General features: G+C 43.0%; 1 protein-coding gene across 4 annotated transcripts in view; it reads left to right on the top strand.

The window, feature by feature from the left end:
- The window catches only part of PDE1A (phosphodiesterase 1A), a 145,216-nt gene that overhangs the window by 21,342 nt on the left and 100,695 nt on the right, over positions 1 to 23,179 (top strand). For 2 of the 4 annotated variants that reach the window (XM_083629379.1, XM_083629375.1), the window contains exon 1: positions 22,136 to 22,837. The exons of the other annotated variants lie outside the window; for them this stretch is intronic. In XM_083629379.1, the coding sequence (XP_083485505.1) occupies positions 22,785 to 22,837 (53 nt within the window). In that variant the 5' untranslated portion in view covers positions 22,136 to 22,784. Of the gene's footprint in view, positions 1 to 22,135; positions 22,838 to 23,179 lie in introns of those variants that run through there. 4 annotated transcript variants of the gene reach the window in all.

Here is a 23,179-nt window from a genome sequence, read left to right as displayed (position 1 = left end):
AAGTAGTCATGATAGGTTATATCTAGGAATTAATATATTAACATAAAGGAAATGGTCAAGGGAGAATGTTATTTAAAATAGCGCTCAGAGCACATTGGCTCAGATGTCCAAACTACCTCAAAAAGGTTAATTAGCCGTCCTGAATTAAACAAAATATTTTAGTTGTTGTTATTGTTAGCCTGGTAGAAAGAAAATCTGTTCCTTAGTGGGAGAGCAAGTGTGTTTGTGTTTGGAGCATTCTGAAGGAAAAGAAAATATCTGAATTTATGCTGGAGAAGTGTGAAAACTGTAGGAGGGGATGGAAAAAGGAGAGTATTCAGAGATATTTTGGCTAAAGAGGCATTAATAACCCAATAACAGAACACTCTTCATGGTAGGAAAAAGGTAAATCTGAGAGAACTTGCATATAGGCAAATGGGTGGGGTATAAATAACATTTTTATTATTATTATCTGTAGAAATGAACTCCTATGCATATTTAAAAACAACTGCAATGGGCAGGAGGGACCTGGCAGCAGTGGGGCAGGACAAAAAGCAGGCCAGGGTGGAAGCTGGTGGTGGGACAAGTGAAATCTTGCTTCATGCTATGTCCACCACAAGCTGCCATAGCAATTGGGCTTGATGGCATCAAGTGATGGCAGTAGGTTGGGATCAGGATCCAGTGGAGATTTCTTGAGGGCTTTCTGTGGATTACTGCCAGTGGCAATTCCACGGGCATGACTTCCACCTACACTTCAATGGGTGGAGCAGAGAGTTATTCAAGAGGAGGGAAACTGGGGTGGAAGCCAGCTGGACTGTTTTGGGATGAATGGACAGAAACATCTGCCTGCTCAGCCCTCCTGCTTCCCAAGCATGGTGGATTGATGGTTTGGGTTGAGACCTTAATCTATTTGAAGACCCCCCCCCCAAAGAATACATTAACAGACTTGATTAGCGGACATTACATGGAGCACTCGATTCCAACATAGCCACCAATTTTTGACTTCCATATTCATGTCAGTGATCAAGTTCCTTGAAAGCATAGCACATAATATATCTACAATCATTTTGGAGCACTCTGTCCTCTCCAGGCTATGAGCAAATCCTCAAAGGAACTGAAAAAGGAAAGGTTTCGAACCAGGATAACCACCCTCATGTAAGTTAGAAAAGAGGAGCTATAACTTTGTCTTGAATTTATTTTTTTTAAAAAGTGGGGGCACTGGCAATAATAATAATAATAACAATCATGAATGACCTGGAACATTTCATATGTTAAATTGGTATTTCTCAAAATTAGCTTTCCTGAAGGCAGCAATATATTAACGTAATGAATGGGTGGTAAGAGGGAAGACAATTATTTTAATGGGAGAGTAGGATGAAGAGAGAGAAATCTTTTACTGAATAAGATCCTTCAGGGAATGATGCACATATTATGGAGAGAATTAGAACAGATACAGATGAATACATTTCCCACTGTGCCATCTTACGCAATCATTGCACAGTGGGAATGTTTTCCTGTACAAAAAATAAAATAAAATCCTGGCACATAGAAAGGTGGATGTCAAATGAGAAAGGTTCTAATCTAGCTTCCTCCATGACACACTAGTTTTCTGTTCAGAGGGACTTTTCCCCCATGGGGGGAGCACTGTGTATTATGAAAGAGCACAATCTAGGAATCATTGTATCGTGATCAATTATGGTTGGTCCAGAAGAGAACTGAATTGCATGAGCAGACCTAATGCATGATGATTCAAGAGCTCAGGAGGGCTTGTCACCCACCTGACCTGCCGCTCACTCACTACTGGGCCTGAAGGTTGTGTGACCTTCCATGCTTGGCTCCCATGAACGGCAGTTGGCTACTTGCTTGCCTCCACCAACTGCCTCCCTATCTTGCCTGGGCTATGAAAAAGGGCCATGGGTATCCTCTTCTGAGCTAGGCATTTTGAACAAGGTGGCCAGAAAAATGCCCTGGTGGTTAGAAAGGTTTTTTAATCTTACATTTTAAAAATATATATTAAAAATCTCTTTTTTAAAAAAAAACTAAGTTTTTAAAAATCCACAGCAATTCACTACAGTGGCATAGGCATTCTCCTGGCCCTCTCACCCAGAATGTCTGACTTTGAAGGAAGACATCTTTGGCCTTTCCTCAGAGCCCATGTGCCATAAGCAGTGGGGAAGCTGGCAGCATTATGACGGCTATCACAGCACAGGTATATGTTGTTGTTTAATCGTTTAGTCGTTTCCGACTCTTCGTGACCCCATGGACCAGAGCACGCCAGGCACTCCTGTCTTCCACTGCCTCCCGCAGTTTGGTCAGACTCATGCTGGTAGCTTCGAGAACACTGTCCAACCATCTCGTCCTCTGTCGTCTTCTTCTCCTTATGCCCTCCATCTTTCCCAATATCAGGGTCTTTTCCATGGAGTCTTCTCTTCTCATGAGGTGGCCAAAGTATTGGAGCCTCAGCTTCATGATCTGTCCTTCCAGTGAGCACTCAGGGCTGATTTCCTTCAGAATGGATAGGTTTGATCTTCTTGCAGTCCATGGGACTCTCAAGAGTCTCCTCCAGCACCATAATTCAAAAGCATCAATTCTTCGGCGATCAGCCTTCTTTATGGTCCAGCTCTCACTTCCATACATCACTACTGGGAAAACCATAGCTTTAACTATACGGACCTTTGTTGGCAAGGTGATGTCTCTGCTTTCTAAGATGCTGTCTTTTTAAGATGCTGTCATTGCACAGGTATATGCCTATTGAAATAAGAAAAAGGGCAGGGAGGAATAGGAAGGTGATGCCCCTGCTGCTGCCTTCATTATGGTGACCTTGTATCCTACTTAATAGATGCCAGTCTTCTGTGTGAAGGGCTGTTAGAAGTTGGAGGAAGTCCTCTTTTTGAAGGGCTGGGTCTGGTCAAAGTCTGGGAAAGATAAAGAAGACGACTAATAATAGTACCAATACCCATCATCTGAAGATCACAGTTTACAACATAAAAATACAAATCCTAAGAGGGGAGAGCAGGAGGGACCTTGAAGTCGCCAATCGACTGTCGGCACCAGCCAGCAGCAAGCTGTCAGTTTCAGTTTCTCTGTTTCTCATCCCCCCCCCAAATCGTTTGTCCTCCCACGTTGGTTTGCGACGGAAACAAAAACCCTTGCGAAAATTTGTCAGCGTTTTTGTGTGAATTTTTCCTACCCTACACATTTTTTGTATGCCGTAGCATAATGTGTTTTGTATGACACATTTAATCAATATATGCATTTTAAATATATAAGATATATTAATATATGCATTTTTTTGGAAATGTCACTGGGCAACTTTCAAAGGACTGCTGTGCTCCTCTTTGCATATTGCTTTGGAGAGTGAGAATTAGGTAATTTCGCTTTTAGATGAAAGGTGATGCAAATGCCTCCACCATCTACCTGAAGCACATTTTTTTTTTTTTGAGAAAAGAAAAGCATGTTCAATGTGCCATGCAGTTTGGCCTTCAGCGATCAGTGCCAATGATGCAAAATTATACAACAGAGCTAGAAGAATTTCAGACCCTTTGAGGCCTTGCCCTGTTCATTAATCAACACTGCACTTGCTTTCCTTTGCTAATAATGCGTAGGAAATTCATTTTTATTAGCCATCTGCCTTGTCTTGCACTCCCAGCAGTATTTTCTTCAGATTTTTAACTTTAAAAACACTCCCACCCTACACATCCTGGTGTTTCACTTGTCTGGATGCTGCAGAAATCTTATATTGATCACTATCCAGGGAAGTGTAAGGCTGGGGTTTTTGTTTGTTTGTTTATTATTTCTTTACTTAATATTTCGTATATAAAAATTAATTTCTGCAACTAAAAACCAGGACACCTGGAAAGTTATTGAGCTTTTTTTAAATATAAAAATGCCCAAAAAACCTAGATTTTTTTTTTATTGTCTTGCCAGGGCAAAGTGCCACAATTTGGAAATCCCCCAGACGTCAATTCTACCTTTGAAATCCCTGTAATGTCAAGGAAAATCTGGACATATCGCAACCCTAGCAACATGCTTTGTGCCTGCACTTCTCCCTTTCCTGCAGCAGCCAGCTACGGATCCTGACATATCCCTTAAAAGAGTTCAGAATTGGGGAGTCAGGTGCTTGGCACAGCTGCAAGGAACACTCTGAACCCCATCTAATACTTGGAATCGTGTTCTAGCTGAGTTAACAATCAATAAGATTTGAATAGATCCCCCGCTGAACATCGAACGCGCAGTCTCCTTAAAAAATGCACCAGTGGCTTGTTCTCAGAGCATCTCTCATGTACTTTCTGAGTGCTGTATGTGGGCGGATTTTAATTCCAAGCTGTTGTAATTATATACTTGTCTGTGTATGTAGCAGATAGTCTATTCCAAACCTTATTGGCTGGATCTGTGCTCTAATTTGATTGAAATTTCACAAAGTCAGGGTTGACATCCTTTGGACTTTTAGAAGACATATTCTGCAGAGGGGGACCACAAATTGGTTTTCTTCCTTCTCTCTCATCTCAGCAGGAGTTGCTTGTCCTGGCCCCTGGAATGTTAACTGAACTTCCCGGTGCCCTCTAATGTCAAATAATTGCAGAAGCCATGTCCACTGTCAGAGATTAGGTATACACTAAGGTGTTACTGGATGTGTGGATCAGTGTTTCCTGGTGCACATTTGTGCACCTTTAACGCCACACGTGTGCTTTCAATTTTATGCCTTTGAAATCTTTCTTGGCGTTTCCCATCCACACAAGTAAAAAAAAGGTAAAGGTAAAGGACCCGGGGACAGTTAAGTCCAGTCAAAGGTGACTATGTGGCTGCGGCGCTCATCTCGCTTTCAGCATCAACACCCTGAGAGGGTCTTGTTTCTCCCATAGCCACAGCCTTGGACACCACCAGAAATTAGGCATGGTTCTGTCTCTCCCAGCTGCCCAGTCTGCAGCCTTCCAGCTCACATAAGTCAACTCCCAACTCTAGTACAGTGGTACCTCTGGTTACGTACTTAATTCATTCTGGAGGTCCGTTCTTAGCCTGAAACTGTTCTTAACCTGAAGCACCACTTTAGCTAATGGGGCTTCCCGCTGCCGCCGCGCCGCCACTGCATGATTTCTGTTCTCATCCTGAAGCAAAGTTCTTAACCCGAGGTACTATTTCTGGGTTAGTGGAGTTTGTAACCTGAAGCGTATGTAACCTGAAGCGTATGTAACCTGAAGCGTATGTAACCCAAGGTACCACTGTATTTGTCTTTTTAACTACCAGCAAACTGAGGAAGACCCACCGGTTTTCTGTCTGGTGCACAGAGCCATTTCTTTTGTTACCTTAATGGCCCGTACTTAAAGGGTCATTACCAAGAAAAATGTCTGGTGATTTCAAAACTTTGCATCCTTGCTTAGATTTTAACACTAGCTGGATCCGGGTATTTGAAGGTACTCGGGCACACAACCTACCCTGCTCCCCAAAATCATATCATTATAAAATAGTTTATATCCATGACATGAAACTGAAATTCAGCTGTGGTGCTCCAGCTGATTTAATGGTCAGACTTGCTGAATATTAAAGAGCTGCTCTTGCCTTTGTTGACAAAGCGTGATAGGCAGTTTGTCCCATGAAGTACAGTCGTCCCTTGGTTCTCAAACAGAATCTGCTTGAAAACCAAGGCACAGTTTCCAATTGGCTGCAGGAGCTTCCTGCACTTGACCGGAAGCCGTGGAAGCCGTGTCGGATGTTCGGCTTCCAAAAAACATTCACAAACCAGAACACTCTCTTCCGGGTTTGCGGTGTTCGGGAGCCAAAACATTTGAGTTGCAAGGCGAACCAAGGTATGACTGTACAGAATTTAGGCAAAACAAAGTCACACTTTTGAAATGGAGGGTCTGTTCTGCTGCAGAATTCTTCTTTGTTATTATCCTATATTTGATTTGTGCTTTCTGAATGACTGGATCAGTCCCAGATGTAACCAACCCCATCCTCATCCTTGAAGTCCCTCCATGGGGAATAATGCATCCAATTAATCTGTGAATAATCAGCTAGACTGAAATCGAAAGGGTACCAGCAGCCTACAGCATGTGCATGGGGTAAGAGGGACTTTTATGGAGAGAACTAATATTTCACCAGAGAGGCACCATAGCTCAGTTCTGCTCTGCATCCAGTCCCAGGTTCAATTCCCGGCATATCCAGTTAAAAGGATTAGGTAGCAGCCTAGCAGATGGCAAGAAAGAGACTCCAGAGAGCCGCCGATGGTCTGATTAAATAAATCTGACCTGGTATAAGGAGGCTTCCTATGTTCCACTAAATAAAATCTTTTTTATGTGCAAGTCATCAAAACCAAGCATGTACCTCCCCACCCCCCACCAATTTCTTTATTTGGAAATCCTTCATCTTTACTGAACACACGTCATATTTCTTCCCAGGGCAGTTAGTTATTTGACAGATTCCAAGTCCGTAAAAAACCACTGCATGGTAATGACATTGTGTCAAGTTTAATAGATAATCCATGAAAACAGATTGTGTCGAAACACACTGTCTCTGTTCACATTTCAGCTTTAAGCCTTAGGGGAAGTTTTAAGATTCATTATCAGTGTTATTCTTGCTTAAAGGAAGTTGAATTAACTGATATCCGTTCATCTCTTTATGCTAATAGGGTAGAGCACAATTGTATGGATAATTCCTCCAGGTCATCCTGTTGTGTTCAGTGGTGCTTACTCCCAAGTAAACGTACATAGGGTTGCAGCCTGAGGGTGTGTTATTGTGAATCTCATTACAACCGAAATTATAGTGAAGGAAATTACTGGGTTTTCATTAGTTCTGCATTATAGTAAGCATATGTGTGGGAAGAACTTTGACCAAAAGTTCCTCCCGATGATCCATTTATTAAGCCTTCATCCTGATTTGCTGCACAAAGCTTATGGGAAAGTTAGACAATATTGGGTCTTTGCAAAGCATTTATTCTGATTTGATTTGGGAGGGATTATATGACAATGAGCATTCATCCTACATTCATCTTGATTTGCTTCTGTGATGTTCAAATGTCTTCCTATTAATCTTTTCTTCATTGTGTATTTTCCAGTGCATTTCCCAATCAGTTTCCTAGCCACATTTGATGTGCCAGTACCACAGAGCTAAACTAAGAATCCTGTACAGTATCTGCTTGGCTCCTTCCTGAAAAATACTGACAGACTAGAGGCCCCAGATCCCCACATATGTTCAAGCATGAAGAAGAAAGTATTCTTGTAATTTCTGAGACGCTGACATGAGTGTTCTTGGGTGTTCAGTTTTACAAATGAAATTTGCAGCTTAAAAACACTTGACCTTCCAAGGGTTGCGATATTTACTCACATCCCAAACTTATTCTGACATGATGAATGCACTGCACTTGGAGTGGATATTGGGCAGGGGAGAGAAGCAGAAAGCAAAAGTGAAGCAGGGAAATGAGCCTGGATTTCTGAATGTGACAAGCAGAAGATTTTATTCAGTGTACAGTCGTACCTTGGATCCCAAATGCCTTGCGAGTTGAATTTTTGAACGCCACAAACCGGTTTGCGAATGTTCTTTGAAACCTGAACGTCTGATGCGGCTTCTGATTGGCTGCAGGAGCTTCCTTCAGCCAATTGGAAGCTGCACCTTGGTTTCTGAATGTTTTGGAAGTCGAACGGATTTCGTTTGACTTCCGAGGTACGGCTGTATTGTTTTTTTAAAAAATAAAGAAATTAAAGGCTCTGGAAACTAGAATATAAATGGTACACATCTGAGGCTGCAGTGCATGCCATAACAGTCAGTTGTTGTTGTTGTTGTTGTTGTTGTTGTTGTTGTTGTTGTTGTTGTTGTTGTTGTTGTTATCTTTCTCCTGAATGATGACGATGATGGGGGGGGGGAAATCTGCCTGGGGCGGCTACACGTTTAAGAAGAGAAGTAATAGGAGGAGGAACCTCTAAACCCCCCACTCTCTGGGCATTTTCCTACTCATACATCCTCTCCCCCTCACCTCTGCAGGGAAAGATACAGTGCAAATGTTTTGTTAATTTCCATTGAAATTACCGCAAATAGGGACAGTTTGACACAGGTTTAAGGTAGGAGGGGAGCAGTTTCGCTCCATTTAGAAGAGTCAAATGGTTAGTGGAGAAGGTGGGGGATTCAGAACTTGTGATATTCCCTTTGTTCCTAATTATTAATTATGTAGCGTGACTCACTTTACATAACTTGCCTGGCAACGATTTTGCTGTCTAATAGATCACTGAAGAAATTTGACTTCTTTTTTTCTTCAACGTTCATTGGGGAAAAGAGTACAACAGTCATCTTCTTTTCTGTAGCTTTCATGCCCGTACAAGGCACAGTCAGAATTTCGCTTTGATATTCTCCAAGGCAGGACAGCAGGGCTTCCATCTTTCTATGTGTGAGAAGCTGAAATGTCTTCCTTTTGAACACACAATGACCCCAGCATCCCTAGAAACTAGGCAGCTGCTAAGTGAGCCGATGGGTTGGCCGGGAGGATGCATCCTAGTTTGCTGCCTGCAACCCGTTTTGCTTGCCCTGCCGCTGCCGCTGCCGCTGCCGCTGCCGCCACCACCACAGTCACACCTGCTGCCACTGCCTGCATGGACCCTACCTGCCTGCAGACTGCCTCACCAGAGTGGTGCATGCTCTAGTTATCTCCCGCTTGGACTACTGCAATGTGCTCTGTGTGGGGCTACCTTTGAAAGTGACCAGGAAACTACAACTAATCCAGAATGCGGCAGCTAGACTGGTGACTGGGGGCGGCCACTGAGACCACATAACACCGGTCTTGAAAGACCTACATTGGCTTCCAGTACGTTTCCGAGCACAATTCAAAGTGTTGGTGTTGAACTTTAAAGCCCTAAACAGCCTCGGCCCAGTATACCTGTAGGAGCGTCTCCACCCCCATCGTTCTGCCCGGATGCTGAGGTCCAGCGCCGAGGGCCTTCTGGTGGTTCCCTTATTACGAGAAGCAAAGTTACAGGGAACCAGGCAGAGGGCCTTCTCGGTAGTGGCGCCTGCCCTGTGGAACACCCTCCCATCAGATGTCAAAGAGATAAACAACTACCTGACATTCAGAAGACATCTGAAGGCAACCCTGTTCAGGGACGTTTTTAATGTGTGATATTTTAGTGTATTTTTGGTCTTTGTTGGAAGCCGCCGTCTTTGTTGGAAGCCGCCCAGAGTGGCTGGGGAAACCCAGCCAGATGGGCGGGATACAAATTATTATTATTATTATTATTATTATTATTATTATTATTATTATGCTCCCTGCAGCTTCTGCAGCTGGCTGCGAAGCAGTTTCCACCATCAGCATCAATTTCAGGTGAGACTGCGCTGATTTCAGGTGAGATCTTGCCCCCAGTGGCCACTATCTCACATGAAATCAGCACTGATGCTGGCGCCACTTCACTGCTGGCAGAGCAGCAGGGCGGGAGGGGCACCCGTGGAGGGGAGGTCATCCCAGAGGCTTCTGCCACCCGAGGCAGCGGTCTCACTCTGCCTAATGGCTGGGCTTCCAAACACAAGCTAAGTGTTGAGTATAAAGTACATGATTTCATTCTTAAGAGCATTGTTTCTGAAGGATGTTATTGCCTTTTATCGGTGGAGTACAGAATCAGGTTTAAGGTGCTGGTTTCAACCTTTAAAGCCCTATACCACCTAGGACCCTCGTACCTACGGGACTGCCTCTCCTGGTGTGTCCCATGGAGGACCTTACGGTCTTCAAATAAAAACATCTTGGAGATCCCGGGCCACAGGGAGGTTAGGCTGGCCTCAACCAGAGCCAGGGCTTTTTCAGCCATGGCCCCAGTCATGGTGGAACGCTCTGTCACAAGAGACTAGGGCCCTGCAGGACTTGACATCTTTCCGCAGGGCCTGCAAGACAGAGCTATTCCACCAGGCCTTTGGCCAAGGCACAGTCTGACCCCCTCCTTCTGTAATCCTCATAGAATTCTAGCCCAATGGTTGCCATTAATTTGACTCTGAATTGATTTTAGAATGAAGAAGAGAGAAGAAGAGTTTGGATTTGATATCCCGCTTTATCACTACCCTAAGGAGTCTCAAAGTGGCTAACAATCCCCTTTCTCTTCCTCCCCCACAACAAACACTCTGTGAGGTGAGTGGGGCTGAGAGACTTCAGAGAAGTGTGACTAGCCCAAGGTCACCCAGCAGCTGCATGTGGAGGAGCAGAGACGCGAACCCGGTTCACCAGAGTACGAGTCCACCGCTCTTAACCACTGCACCACACTGGCTAAAATGAATTGATTTTAGAATGTATTTCAATTAATTGATTGTGATTTTATGCAAACTGTGTTATTTTTTACTGTTGTTAGCCGCTCTGAGTCCGGCTTTGGCTGGGGAGGGCGGGATATAAATAAATTATTATTATTATTATTATTATTATTATTATTATTATTATTATTATTTCCCCTTTAAACAAAGGAAGGGTGGGCAGAAGGTAGATCCCTAGATTGACAAGGGCTTCTGACTCCTTAGAACAGCAACAGCAAAACATATTTTAAGCTGCGGACATGAAGACCAGTTACCAATTGCTGGAAACCACAGGCGAGGAGAGTACTCTTATTCTCAAATCCTGCTTACAGGTTTTCCTCGGGCATCTAGCTGGCCACTGTGAAAACAGGATGCTGGACCAGATAAGACATTGGCCTGGTCCAGCAGGCTAATCTTATGTTCTTATGCTACACAGCCAATCATGAGCAGACTTTTGTGTGAAGGACTGCTGAACCCCATTCATTTCTGGTACTGAAAAAATAATAATCCTAGGCTCAGAATATAGTTGGCTGAGAGGCCCCTTCTTCTTGAATTATAGCTATATGTATTTTGCACCTAGCCCTGGTTGGTACATGTTAGGGGGCAGTAGCTATGAGTGAAATGAAACTAACCCTCCAATGTTCCTAACAATTGCTGAAAGTGCAAACAGGTAGATAGATCTTTTTTTTAATATGTGGTGGATCTGCAAGGAAGCGAGCGTATTTTGGGAAATGATACATGGCGAGATTAAAAAAAAAATGTTTAAAATGAGTATTCCAAAACACACACGCCCTGAAATGTTTCTGTTAGTGATTATAGGGGCAGAAATCCCCCCCATGTTGTTTATGTATGTAGCAACAGCAGCTAGGATTCTTTATGCGCAGAAGTGGAAGGAGGAAGTTGTTCGCAACCAGATAAGAATGAATAAGTAAGATAATGGACTGTGCAGAACTGGCAAAAAATAAGAGAGTCTAACGATGAGTGTTTTATGTATGAATGGAAGCCTTTTTCGGACTACTTAAATGACTATTATTGTATGATGAACTCACGAGCAGGATACGAGCTATGAGCAACAGAAGTAATTAGATTATAATATTGTGGTTATGATTTAATAGATAGAAGATAGGATGCATCAAAAAGGGAGAAACAGCAACTCCATGGGAAGTTGACAAAAATAAGAGAAAAGGTGTAATAGTGTTTTGATTGTATATGTTAAAAATGTTGGAACTTAATGAAATATAATTGAACACAAGGGAACTAACCCTCCAACACTGGTATCATCACAGCTTACTTGGACAGAAACAGGGCAGGACAGCCATGAGGTCAGGGCTGCACAAGGCACATCAGCAGAACCAAGCTGGTACTCCTGGCAGCACATCTGCACAGCCCTGACCTCACCACTGCCTTGCTCTGTGCTCCATCAACCTGTCCAAGCCAGGGTGTCCCCATCTCTCTGCCCACCACACCAGCTGCTACTGCTTACGAACCTCTTTTAAAAAACCCAGACATCTGCTCACGCTTATTAAAAGTGACTCTGCTGTAGCATTCTTAGCTTAGTCTATTATACCAATTGGGGAGTAAGTGTTTCCAGAGCTTTATGGGAAGGTTAAAAACAACAGCCCAGCAAACCAAAGCAAGAAGAAATCTGCCATAAACATAAACATCTTGTACGAGTGAATTGGACTGGATTCTAACCAACTCTTAATTTGATCTTGCTGCAAAAGGTTTTAATTTCCTTGATGTTGTTGTTTATTTCAAGTAAAAACACTACCCCGGTTTGTCAGTAGGGCATGTTATTTTTCCTGCCTTGAGCCAAAAAATGCATGTTCATGTAGGTATTTTCTTGTCTCTTGCCCACCCTTCGCCTCCCGGCTAACAGATGCTGATTGGGACAAAGCAGTAAAATGTCCAAGCTTCAGGGGAAAGTTCTCCAGATGGTTCTCACATGTGGAACTTTGCCAACGAACTATTGCCTCTTTGGCTTTGACTCGATCCCAGAGTGGGTCTATTGCTTTGCATCTAATGAACTCTCAACATTCAACTGACTGTCCAATGTCAGAGTCAGGGTGACAGATGTAGGGATAAGGAGAACATTTTATGAACATGTGACTGGGACCAGAGCTCTAAACAGAAGCATGAACAATTTGCTTTGGATCTGAGCTCTTCCTTTCATTCTCCTCCCTTTTTCTTTTTGCAAAAAGCAAACTTTGGAAGCTGATTCTAAGAGTCATTGCTAATAATAATAATAATAATAATAATATACTACTCGCATGCCAAAATGGCTTCTAAGTGGTTCATAAGTGGAACATCAGTTATAAAATAGCCACGCAGGATTAAAATACACAATAAAGCAATTCCCTCAAAACATTTGAACACATCCATAATTAAAATGTACGACAACATGAGCCCATTCAAAAGCAGAACAATTAAAACAGCTAAAGTAGCAAGGAAGACAATTAGATCAGGAAGTTTGGGTTCAGAGGAATGCTTGTCTAAACAGCTGTGTCTTCAAGAGCTGGTGGAATACCAACACTGATGGGGCCTCTCGCATTTTAGCAGGCAGGGCTTTCCACATCTTGGGTGCCACCAGTAAAAATGCCCAACTCTGTGTTAGTACAAGCTGATAATATTATATTGAAATGTCTCTGAGCCCTCAGTGTAGCATCCCTCATTGAGCAGGGGTGGATGAATTTGTCAGTTTTGGTTTCTCCCAAACTGCTGCTAAGATAGGGGGAGGAAGAGGACCCAACCACACATGAGTGGCATCAAAGTCTCAAGCAACCCTGGCAGCAGCCTCGTGTTTTTCTGCCAAAACTGGTTCCCAAACTGACTATGTACACACAAGAAATTACCATCGTTCAGCTGGGAGCTGACATAAAGCAATGAGGAAGCAGACATAAAACAGAATTCCTAAAAAAAAAAAAAGTTCAATAAATAAACCCTGTCACTTGGTTGGCTACCACAGATTTAGATCAGTGGATAAATAAAACAACATCATCTGTTTTCCCAAATACACTTAATTTGTCTCGTAATAACTTACAGCCGGCTTCTATGCATGGTTAACACATATCAAATGTTTAAGACCTGCCCCCTCTAGAGTTTGTCATGGTGACATCCTCAATCATGGCAATGTCACTGCGATGTCGCCTGTCAAACTCTAGAGTGGGCAGGCTTAAGCATTTCATATAAGGTAGTCTACATATACTACTAATGGGAGTTACTTCCAAGGAAATGTGGATACAGTCTGAGCTGCTTCACACCTCCAATCCTTCCCATAGTCTGTTGTTAATAACTTGCACTACCATGTGCACTTCTTCCTGTTTTTATTGCATTCACATCTTTTTTTAATTGATAACCCAGTCATTACAGGGACTGGATAGTAGACTAGTTCCTTCCTTGATCTTTTTTTGTCAATGCACAACTACAGCCTAATTGCATTCTTATGGCCAGTTCAGATGGTGGGAAACCATTGTTTGCAAATGTCCTCTACAAAACAGCTGGTGTTTCTGGTTTGTTTGTTTGTGTTTTACATTTTTATTCTAACATTCCTCAAAGGAGATCAGGGTGATGTCGTGGTCTCTCCTCTCCCCCATTCCCCAAAGCAAAATCTTATTAAATCCAAACTTGGGGCGCAAAACTGTTTTTTTTAAAAACCTTATTTCATTTATGGCAACGCAAGCATGAATGGTTTCATGCTGTTTTAACTGTTAGTAATCACACGATGGTCAGCAAAGCGCAGCAATTAGAGGATTCGTTTGCAAAATGCATGCAAAAACAATCACAATGTATTCAAAGGAAGAGCCAAGGTTCCATCTCCTCTGGCCAATAACAATATTGCACTGGCTCCAGACCAAGGAATCCCATGTTTTGACTCGTGTGTATCCCAGAACAAATATAGCATTCTAACTCCCAAGGGAATATGTTTCTTTACTCTGCTCCCCACCCTTCCACCCCTGTATCTTTTCTGCCATTTCCCTGTTCATCCTCGCTGCAGATACTAAACACAAAATGCTGGTAAGAAAATTAAAGGTTAGCTCATACAAGGAGAGGGCATCTGCCTCACTGCTCAAGCCCATGTTTCGCATGCAGAAAGACCCAAGTTCAATCTTTGGCAATATCCTGTGACTGAGCTCAGAGCGACCCCTCTTGGAAACCCTGGAGAGTTTCTTGCAGTCTCTATCTCTTGTATGCTAGAAATGGGATGCAGATTGTATTATTATTTTTTAAGTACAATTCCCACTGAGAACAATGGCACATCGCCAAGGCCCATTGATCCCATGCATGTTTTGAACATGCATTAGTGGCAGGAACCCCTAGCTAGCCACCTGTAGGCAGCTGTAACTATTTTTAAAAAACCCAGGGATGATAAACTTATAGCCCTCCAGATGTTGTTGTACTCCAGCTTGCATCAGCCCCAGCCAGCATGGCCATTGGCCAGAGATGATGGGTTTTGTAGTGCAGCAACATCTGCAGCTCCAAAGGCTCTTGGGGCACTTTATTACTCTTCTTTGTAGCATTAATGCAGAACCACACCTTAAAATAAAATTCAGTGGATCTCTTTAAGGATTTGAGCAGATTTTTCCTACTAAAAAGCTATACAGTGTCAGAACAGGGTGAGATTGACTTTAATCCTGAACAGAAGCTAGAATTTTGCCCATCCCTACTGATTCCACCCCCCTTTCAGAGTATGGAGGAGATTCGCAAACCATAAGGGATATCAATGAAAACACCTTTGGGAAGGCATAGCTCACATCTTCCTGAGGCCAAGGGCAAAAAACCCCTTTGATTTCAACTAAAGTTGTTGATCTGCAACCTCACCTGCAGGTTGTGAGAAGCCTGGTAGAAGGCTGCCTTTGAAATGCTAAAGAAATAAGGAAGAGCGGAAGGATATCCCATCTTTGACATAGTTCCTCTGGGAACAACAAGCTGGGTAATGATAGTGTCTGATAAGTTTATAAAGCTTATCCACTTTGTTCTGGAGAGAAACATATGAGGGAAGATTAGGAAGCACTAACTAGAGTAGCGCACAGAGGGATGCTCTCAGATTGTTTGCATTCAGACTGTTTGGTCTGATGGGGGCCACCTCTATGCCCAGAGCCTTCTGGGGGGAAAGAAAACAAGAGAAGCTGCTTCAACTCATGATCAGGCCACGCGAGAGACAATAAAAATGCCACCCCTGAATGAGAACTTTACTCAAGGTGGGAAAGGTGACAAATCACCTCAAACGTACTCCTGGGGGTGGACCAAGCCTGCTACTGCTGGATTTTACTTTGTTACGCGGGAATTCCCTGTTCCAAAGTCTCTGTGTGTTTCTTTCTCCCATCCCTCCTCAGTGTATTAAATACAGTTTGTACCTCATCAAGCTGTTGGGGAAGGAAGGTGGTAAACACGAGTCTTATTACTACATTTAGCAGATGGAACCTCACGGCTGAGGGGATCTTGGGAGAAGGCACTGTGCCGAATTAGAATTGAGGCCTCCTTGTTCCAGTTCCTTTCCAACTGAGGAAAGGGGAGGGAGTCAGGCATCTCCCCCCCCCCCATTTACCTGGTGGTCAGGGGGTTATGATTCAGTTAGTTTTTAAGTAGCAAATGCCTTTTGCGTGGCTGTAAGCTTTCATTTCAGGGGGGAGGGGAAATTGTGCAAATCTGTCAGGCAAGTTCAGATTTCAGGGGGCTGTGGAAGTGAATAAGAGACCAAAACAGCCTGGGTTTCAGCCAGCAAGCAGGAAAGTCTTAGCGAGGAAATTAATCTCCCTGCAACATGACGTTGCTGGTCTCCCGTGCATGTTGTGTACACAGAGAAAGAGAGGGAGAGATTAAATCAGTTTTACAAATACTCCTATTTGCTATAGGCGAAAAAGGAAATCGGAGCTTAAAGGTCTTTACAATTGTTTGCTCATGGCTTTACCACATGAACTAGAGTAGAACTGGTCAATAGCCCGCTAGGGCATTTATTTTTTTTAACTGCCTTCTCCTGAGTGCCTGAATGAGTCATCATGCTTATGTTCAGTACTTTCTAGTTTTGCAAGCTTGGAGAAGTCATTAGGTTAAGTTTCAGAGCGTCTTTTTCCATTTGCTGACGTCAAGGCAAGGGAATAAATTGAGGTTGCCCTACACATTTGTGTGCTTCCATTGCCGGGCGCTGAATGTAAGCTCGTGCAGCAGTTATTGGGTGGGCTTTGTTTTGCTTTCGTTAATCTGATCTGTAACGTAAGGAATCGTGCTGAGGAATGCCCGCGAAGGAAATATATTCGCATCCAAAGAACCTGGCTGTTGCTGGTTCAAGGCTGCAGTCCTATGAGAGATGGGCACATGTGACAACTTCAGTTTCTCTGAGTTTCTCGTTTTGTCCAATTCCTGTTCATCACATTTCCACCTCAGTTTGCCGCTTTAAAAATAATAATATTATTATTATAATTTATTATTTATATCCCGCCCATCGGGCTGGGTTCTCTGGGAGAAAAAATAGTTCCCATGAAAATTCACCAGCATTTTAGTACAAACTTATCTTAATATATTTACCCATTATACACAGATCTGGATCTCACAACGCTATGAATTAATATTAATGGCCAAACCATGTACAAGATAGTCAAATAGACAAGAAGACCACTACTTTCCCATCAACCTGGCATAGGTTTATTACATTTGCAACCTTAATAGAACATGGCTATTACGCCTCTGAGAACACATGACAACTTATGGAATGATACACATGTTTAAAAACTGAAATGACTGGAAAGTTAAATGTAATTTAAAAGAAACGTGCTGCTTCTGTGGGGTATGTGGAGTGGCTGAATATGATTTGTTGCTTCTTGAATAAATATGTGAACATAATAAAATATTTTGGAGGGAAATGCACATTTTTGCAAGGCAGTCTTGCCTAATATAAACATCATTACAAAGTCATTTCCCCAAATATAATGGACTTTTGTATGTTATTTTTTTTAATCAACAAATGCATTAATATACACACTTTACCCCAGTAAGTGCATTTTTGAGCACATTACTTGGCTGGGGAATTGCATTGCAAAATGTGGCAATGTGTGAATTCTGAAGGATGGCTGTGTTTTGCTTCTCATATTGTAATCTTATGAGTCTCTATCTCTTTTTTCCCATTGGCTAAAATAATGGGGCATATTTCCAGGCAACCATCCCATTGTGATGAAGAGACATTCTTTTCCAGGAGTGGTTCAAGTGCGAGAATTTTCTGGAAGTGCCTCATTGCATCAGGGTTTCCCCTCCCTTCTGTTCTGGGCTTAAATTGGAAGGGAGTTGTGCCTTCATCTAAAGGGAAAGGAAGGAAGCAGGGTGGTTCATTTGTATTTAAAATTTACATTTAAAATTTACAGCCTGGCAGAGCTAAGGCCCAAAATACAATTATAAAGAATAGGGTTGGGTGACATCTGGTTTTCAACATCACGATATATCACCAGCCAAATATCACAATATATCAATATATCACATTGTTTGAAATAAGGATGGAGCTATATAGAGGCATTGGCTGGCTTCGCGGGTTTTCCTGCATTGTGATTTTTGCATAGGCAACATGCACACACATCATGATTAGCAATGTATTGCCAGGTAAAAAAATATGAAGCAGATATTGCAATATGGGCTTCAAAGCAGTGTGGGATGATATATCGATATATAGCCCAGACCTAATGAAGAGTAAGGTGCTGTCCAAGGCTGCTGATCTTTATTTTTTAATTTTTTAATGTTTGGCTTTAATTAGCAAAAGAATAAAATTATTCTCTGGATTTGGAGCAAGTGCTCTATGATGAGAGAGCCTCAGCAGAGATTTAAAATCACAAAACAAGCAGCAAGGTAAAGCATGGAAATATATAGGCTGTTAGATCTTTAAAATAGCCCCTTCTAAATTCCTTTCAAAGTTCCCCTTACTCCCATAGAAAAAGAGACTACACATTTAGTAAGTTTAAAAATGGTTTAGTTACAAACTCTTCAAAGGTCCGATTCATGCACCTTTACATACAGCAGCAAGAAAACACAGGCAGTTTAACTTAGTTTCAAAAGGGTAACATATTCCAAATTATTTGTATAGAAACACAAAGACAGCTTGCTAAAGCTATGGGGCCCAAGCTTGGAACATCTTGCTCAGACATCCTTTCTGGTTGGGTTCACATGATGGAAGAAAATGAACTGAGGCTTCAGTAATCCTTCTTCCCAAGGCGAGGGGATGTGACCCAAGAGGAACTTGGGGAAGAAGGGAAGAAGCAAGATGCTCCAAGCTTAGACCCCATAGCTTCAGCAAACCATCCTTGTGACCTAGCTAAGCCTGGAAGGCAGCTTATTCTACGGTCTTTACCTTTCTAGACTCAAGCAGATAGTGAACATAAGGGTGATGAGGTGAATCGATTTGTTATTCGCTTTCTCAGGCAACGTGGTATCGTTATCTCTGATATTGCAGATGGGGTGGGCATGGAGTCAGAGAGAAATGGAAGAGAGAGTGAGAGCAATTTTTGCCATCTAGTTAGTTCATGACATGATATAAATTGGGTACTTTCTGATTTGTAGTTCAGTCCATTTGCCACTACACTTACGCCAGCTCTCACCTGGGGGTGAGGGGAAGAGACTTTAAGTACATTGGTTGTACAAAATTCTACAAAACTAGCCCACAGCTATACAGTCATTCTCTTCCCTTGGGAAAATAAGCAGCGAAGGAATGGGAGTAGTTTGGCAGGGGCTTCAGAGGCAACTATTCTCTACACTGCTAGATGCTTTCCTTATCCGTGTTTTGTGATGCATGCTTCCCTCAGCTAATGTCCCTGCAGTTGGCTGACATGAACTTGGGGGAATCAAGGTGCTACGTCCTTCATTGTGCTTGTGCTCAGCTCTATACAAGGCAACAGAAGTTGTTGAAATAGTTCAGATGGCCTGCCTGTCTGGGCCATGGGCAATAATTTGGTTCTCATGTTTTTCATTCTTCTTAATATTGACATTTTAGGCAGCACTTATTTCCTGCAGAGGTGTATATCGGCATTTGCCCTTCACAGTTGACATCAATTGTAGTTTGAGAATGTGAGACTCTTGTGGGAATATAAGGGCAGATTCACACAACCATTTTTAATGTGGAGGACTCACCATGAGGTAATTCCCCCATAATTATTTACATGGTCAGGTAAAGTAGTCTTGTGAAGGCGCTTTCTTGTGTTTTGACTGGCCAAGGAGTTCGAAGGAAAACTCAGCTGAACTCTCACCTCAGGAAAAGAATATGGCTGGTAGCTGTGTGATGACCACCAGCGTCTCAGTATCTCTTGCCTCCTGAAGAGGATGTCAGGGCAATCTGTGACCTGCATGAGGTAAGGTTTTTGCCACATGTTGTTCCCAGAAGCCATGACAGGAATCACGAGCAATCCATGAGGTCTCCATGAGGGAAATATCAAATTACAGTCCAAAATCAAAGTGCAGCTTGCCAAGTATTTGGGTTTCTTTGTTGCTGTTTACTGCATCTCTAGGAAAACCATCAGTTTTGTGGGTTTACATAACAGGTCAAAAATGTCAGGTTTCAATCGCAAGACCACATTCTCTAGGAATGTTTTACAGACCCATTTAGACAGGTTCAGTGTTCAAAACTCCCATTGTTCTAGGTGCATTTTGAGACAGGGAATTTTATTAGAGCAAGCAGTTTCTGAGCTCTGGGTGCAGTACTGCACCTATGATTTCAGATTAAAACTGCAGAGTGGAAGGAAAGGAGGGCCTTTTTTCTGCCTCCCCACCTCCAGCTACTTTCTGAAGACTGGAGAAGAGACCCTCTTAAGAATATTAGGGGGGTGGGCAGGGGAAGGACTAGACCATGTGAAAAGGAACATAGTATTTTAGCTGCAGTTCATTCATTTTCAGCTTTGTATTCTTGTTATTAAAAAAGTGCACCTAGACATTCCATTGTTGCACCCATAACCTAGTTTTAAGGTGCCATTTAGCTCCCAGCTTTCATATCTCACTTTCTAACCCTGGGCAGGTTGTAGTCACATTTTCTCTAGTTTTGCCACAGATGACCTAAGACCCTATTCCTATGTTTATTCTGTGGGAGCAATGGCTCTTGGCCACAGCTTGGTAAAGGTAATATCAACATCAGGCATCTTAGGACTTGTGGGGGAATTTGTCGCCTCAGGGGGTTTTTTGGGAGGGGGGAAGTGACGTGAGGAAATAAGAAGAGCCAATCTACACTGAGCTTGTGCAATGAGCTGATAGAATTGTACCATATCAGAGATGGGGGAGATATTTTAGAATGCTCCCCTTTGTAAAGCACACACACAAACACTGTCCCTGCATACAGTAAATTACCACACAAGGGAGAGAGCTGCCCTAAACACTGATCTCTGATATGTTTGTTTACTCCATGCGGGAAGGGTTTGTTTGCTTTTTAGGCGGGGAATCTCCTCCTGCGGCAGTGAAACACTGCGCACACAGGGTCCTGATTGTGGCAACAACAGCAATTGTCCACAGCAGTGCCAGTGAGTTCTCTGATCACTGCCATGCAGGAGGCACCATTTACATTTCCCACAATGCCCTGTAACACCGGACAAAGCATTTCATACCCTCCAACGTTTCTCTGATGAAAATAGTGATGTCCTATTCTGTTGTTGTTGTTGTTGTTTTTCTTATACCCCACCCATCTGACTGGGTTGCCCCAGCCACTTTGGGTGGCTTCCAACACATATAAAAAACATAAAAAAATTAAAAAATCATTAAAAAACTTCCCTATCCAGGGCTGGCCTCAGATGTCTTCTAAAGGTTGTATAGTTACTTATCTCCTTGGATCAGGGGTTGCATAACTCCATACCCACATTTCTCTGATGAAAACAGGGACATCCTCAGGAAAAGCAGGACATTCCAGGATCAAATCAGAAACCAGGACAGCTGTAAATCTGGGACTGTCCCTGGAAAATAGGGGCATTCCTCTGGAGGGTCTGGCATTCCTCTGGGGTACTGTGGGGAATAAAAATGGCAGTTGCTACCTTGTATGGGGCCCAGGGTGTGCCTCAGCAATGATGACCCCTCTCTTCAGTACAGTCAAAGCGTGCCAGCTGCTGATGGGGCAGGGAGATACAATCATAGAAATGTAGAGTTGGAAGGGAATATGAAGATCATCTAGTCCAACTTCCTGCAATTCAGGAATATGCAGTTGTCCCTGATAGGGATCAAACCTGTAACCATGGCATTATCAGCATCATGGTCTAACCAACTGAGCTATCCAGGCTGGGCATTGACCAGGGGTCAGCAAACCTTTTCAGCAGGGGGCTGTTCCACTGTCCCTCAGACCTTGTGGGGGGCCGGACTATATTTTGAAAAAAAAGAACAAATTCCTATGCCCCACCGATAACCCAGAGATGCATTTTAAATGAAAGCACACATCCTACTTATGTAAAAACACCCTGATTCCCGCACCGTCCGCAGGCTGAGTTTAGAAGGCGATTGGGCTGGATCCGGCCCCCGGGCCTTAGTTTGCCTACTCATGGCATTGACTAATGTAAGTTTGAAGTTCCAGAGTCTGGAATCTTTCCTAGTGCCTCAATCTGTAATAGATAGATGGATTATCTCAGTCGATTAACTATGGTAGTATTAATTCTGCTCCATGCTGACATACTTCTGCTTATGTTTAACATGCCCCATATTTCACATCATGGCCAGACTGAAATGCAGGGTTCAGTTTTGTTGATGAAGAAATCTGGTTTGTTTTTCCCTTTCGCCCCTTCCCTGATGCAAGTATAGTTGCTCCATTCTGTGTCATTATGATCCCCCAGCAGCTGCAAGCTCTGCATCCTACTGTGGGCTGTTAGGCTGTGTAAGTGCCAGAAATTATGAGCGGTGGTTTAATATGCATAGTTACAGCTACACATCAGCCAAAGTGAATAATAGCCAGACTGTAAAATAATTACAACAACGTCTTGAAGAGAAGCCAGGCACAGAGACCAGAGCCATTCGTCTCCTTTAATTTGTATACAGTTCTGTACAACGGCACACAAAAAAAAAAGGGAAAGGGAAAAAAACTTTCTGAAGGCACTTGCAAAGGGGTGTGTGTGTGTGTGCTTGCTGAAACAGCTGGACAACTTTTATTTTGAAGAAAGAGGAGAAGAAGGAGGGGAAAAGAAGAAGTGAAGTCTCTGAACTAACGAGCTTGTTTTACAGTGCAAGGGAGCCTCTGCATCAAAGACTTTGCCCCGTGTGTGTAAGACGTGTTCTCATGACTGGAATAATCGTAGCACTTTTTCTTCTCCCCGAGTTAACTGGCTGGCGAAGTTTTGCATTTTTCTCAAGCACCTGAGAAGATTCCAAGGCACTTCCCCACTTCGATCGACTTGACTCCAGCGCTGTTGTTAACAGCCTGCATGGTTTGGTCTTGCTCAGACGTTATGTGGTCTCTATGGCCTCACTTTGCTCAACTGTCAGAGAGAGGGAGGGAGGCTTTCCCCAGCACCAAAAAAAAATCCAGTGTGTTCTCTTCAGCACAGTAGCTAAGTACAGGTCCCCTGGTTGCTCCCAGGTTCTCGCTGGAACTATTTTCAGGCCAAAGAGATTCCCCCACCTTCATTTAAATGGCTGATTGTGTTACAATTAGGAAAAAGCACCTCCAGAGACCAATCTTTAGGTAAGTAGTGCCATGATCGTTTCTTGGGATCAGTGTAATTCTTCTGAACTTTTCCTCTTGCATCTCTTCTTGCTAACTTGGATTTCAGATGTGAAAGCAAATAAGAGGCTCTCCACAGCAGGAGTCTAAAGTTTAACTCGCTCTGCGTGCCAGCAATGTCCTCCCCCCCATAATGATATAGTCATTTTCGTGGAAGTCGGAGTAAATGTTCTGAGACATTTGTTGCAGAAGCTTAAGAGGGAGGAAAACAACAGCAGCAACTGAAAAGAGGCTGAAACTTTCTACGAAGTTTTCTGTAGCATTTCCATGCTTGCAAAAGATGCACAGAAACCTTTCTTTTCC

Source organism: Podarcis filfolensis, assembly GCF_964270895.1.
Source record: "Podarcis filfolensis genome assembly, chromosome: 1".
In the NCBI taxonomy this organism is placed as follows: Eukaryota; Metazoa; Chordata; class Lepidosauria; order Squamata; family Lacertidae; genus Podarcis; species Podarcis filfolensis.
This window is presented reverse-complemented; position numbering and strand designations above follow the sequence as displayed.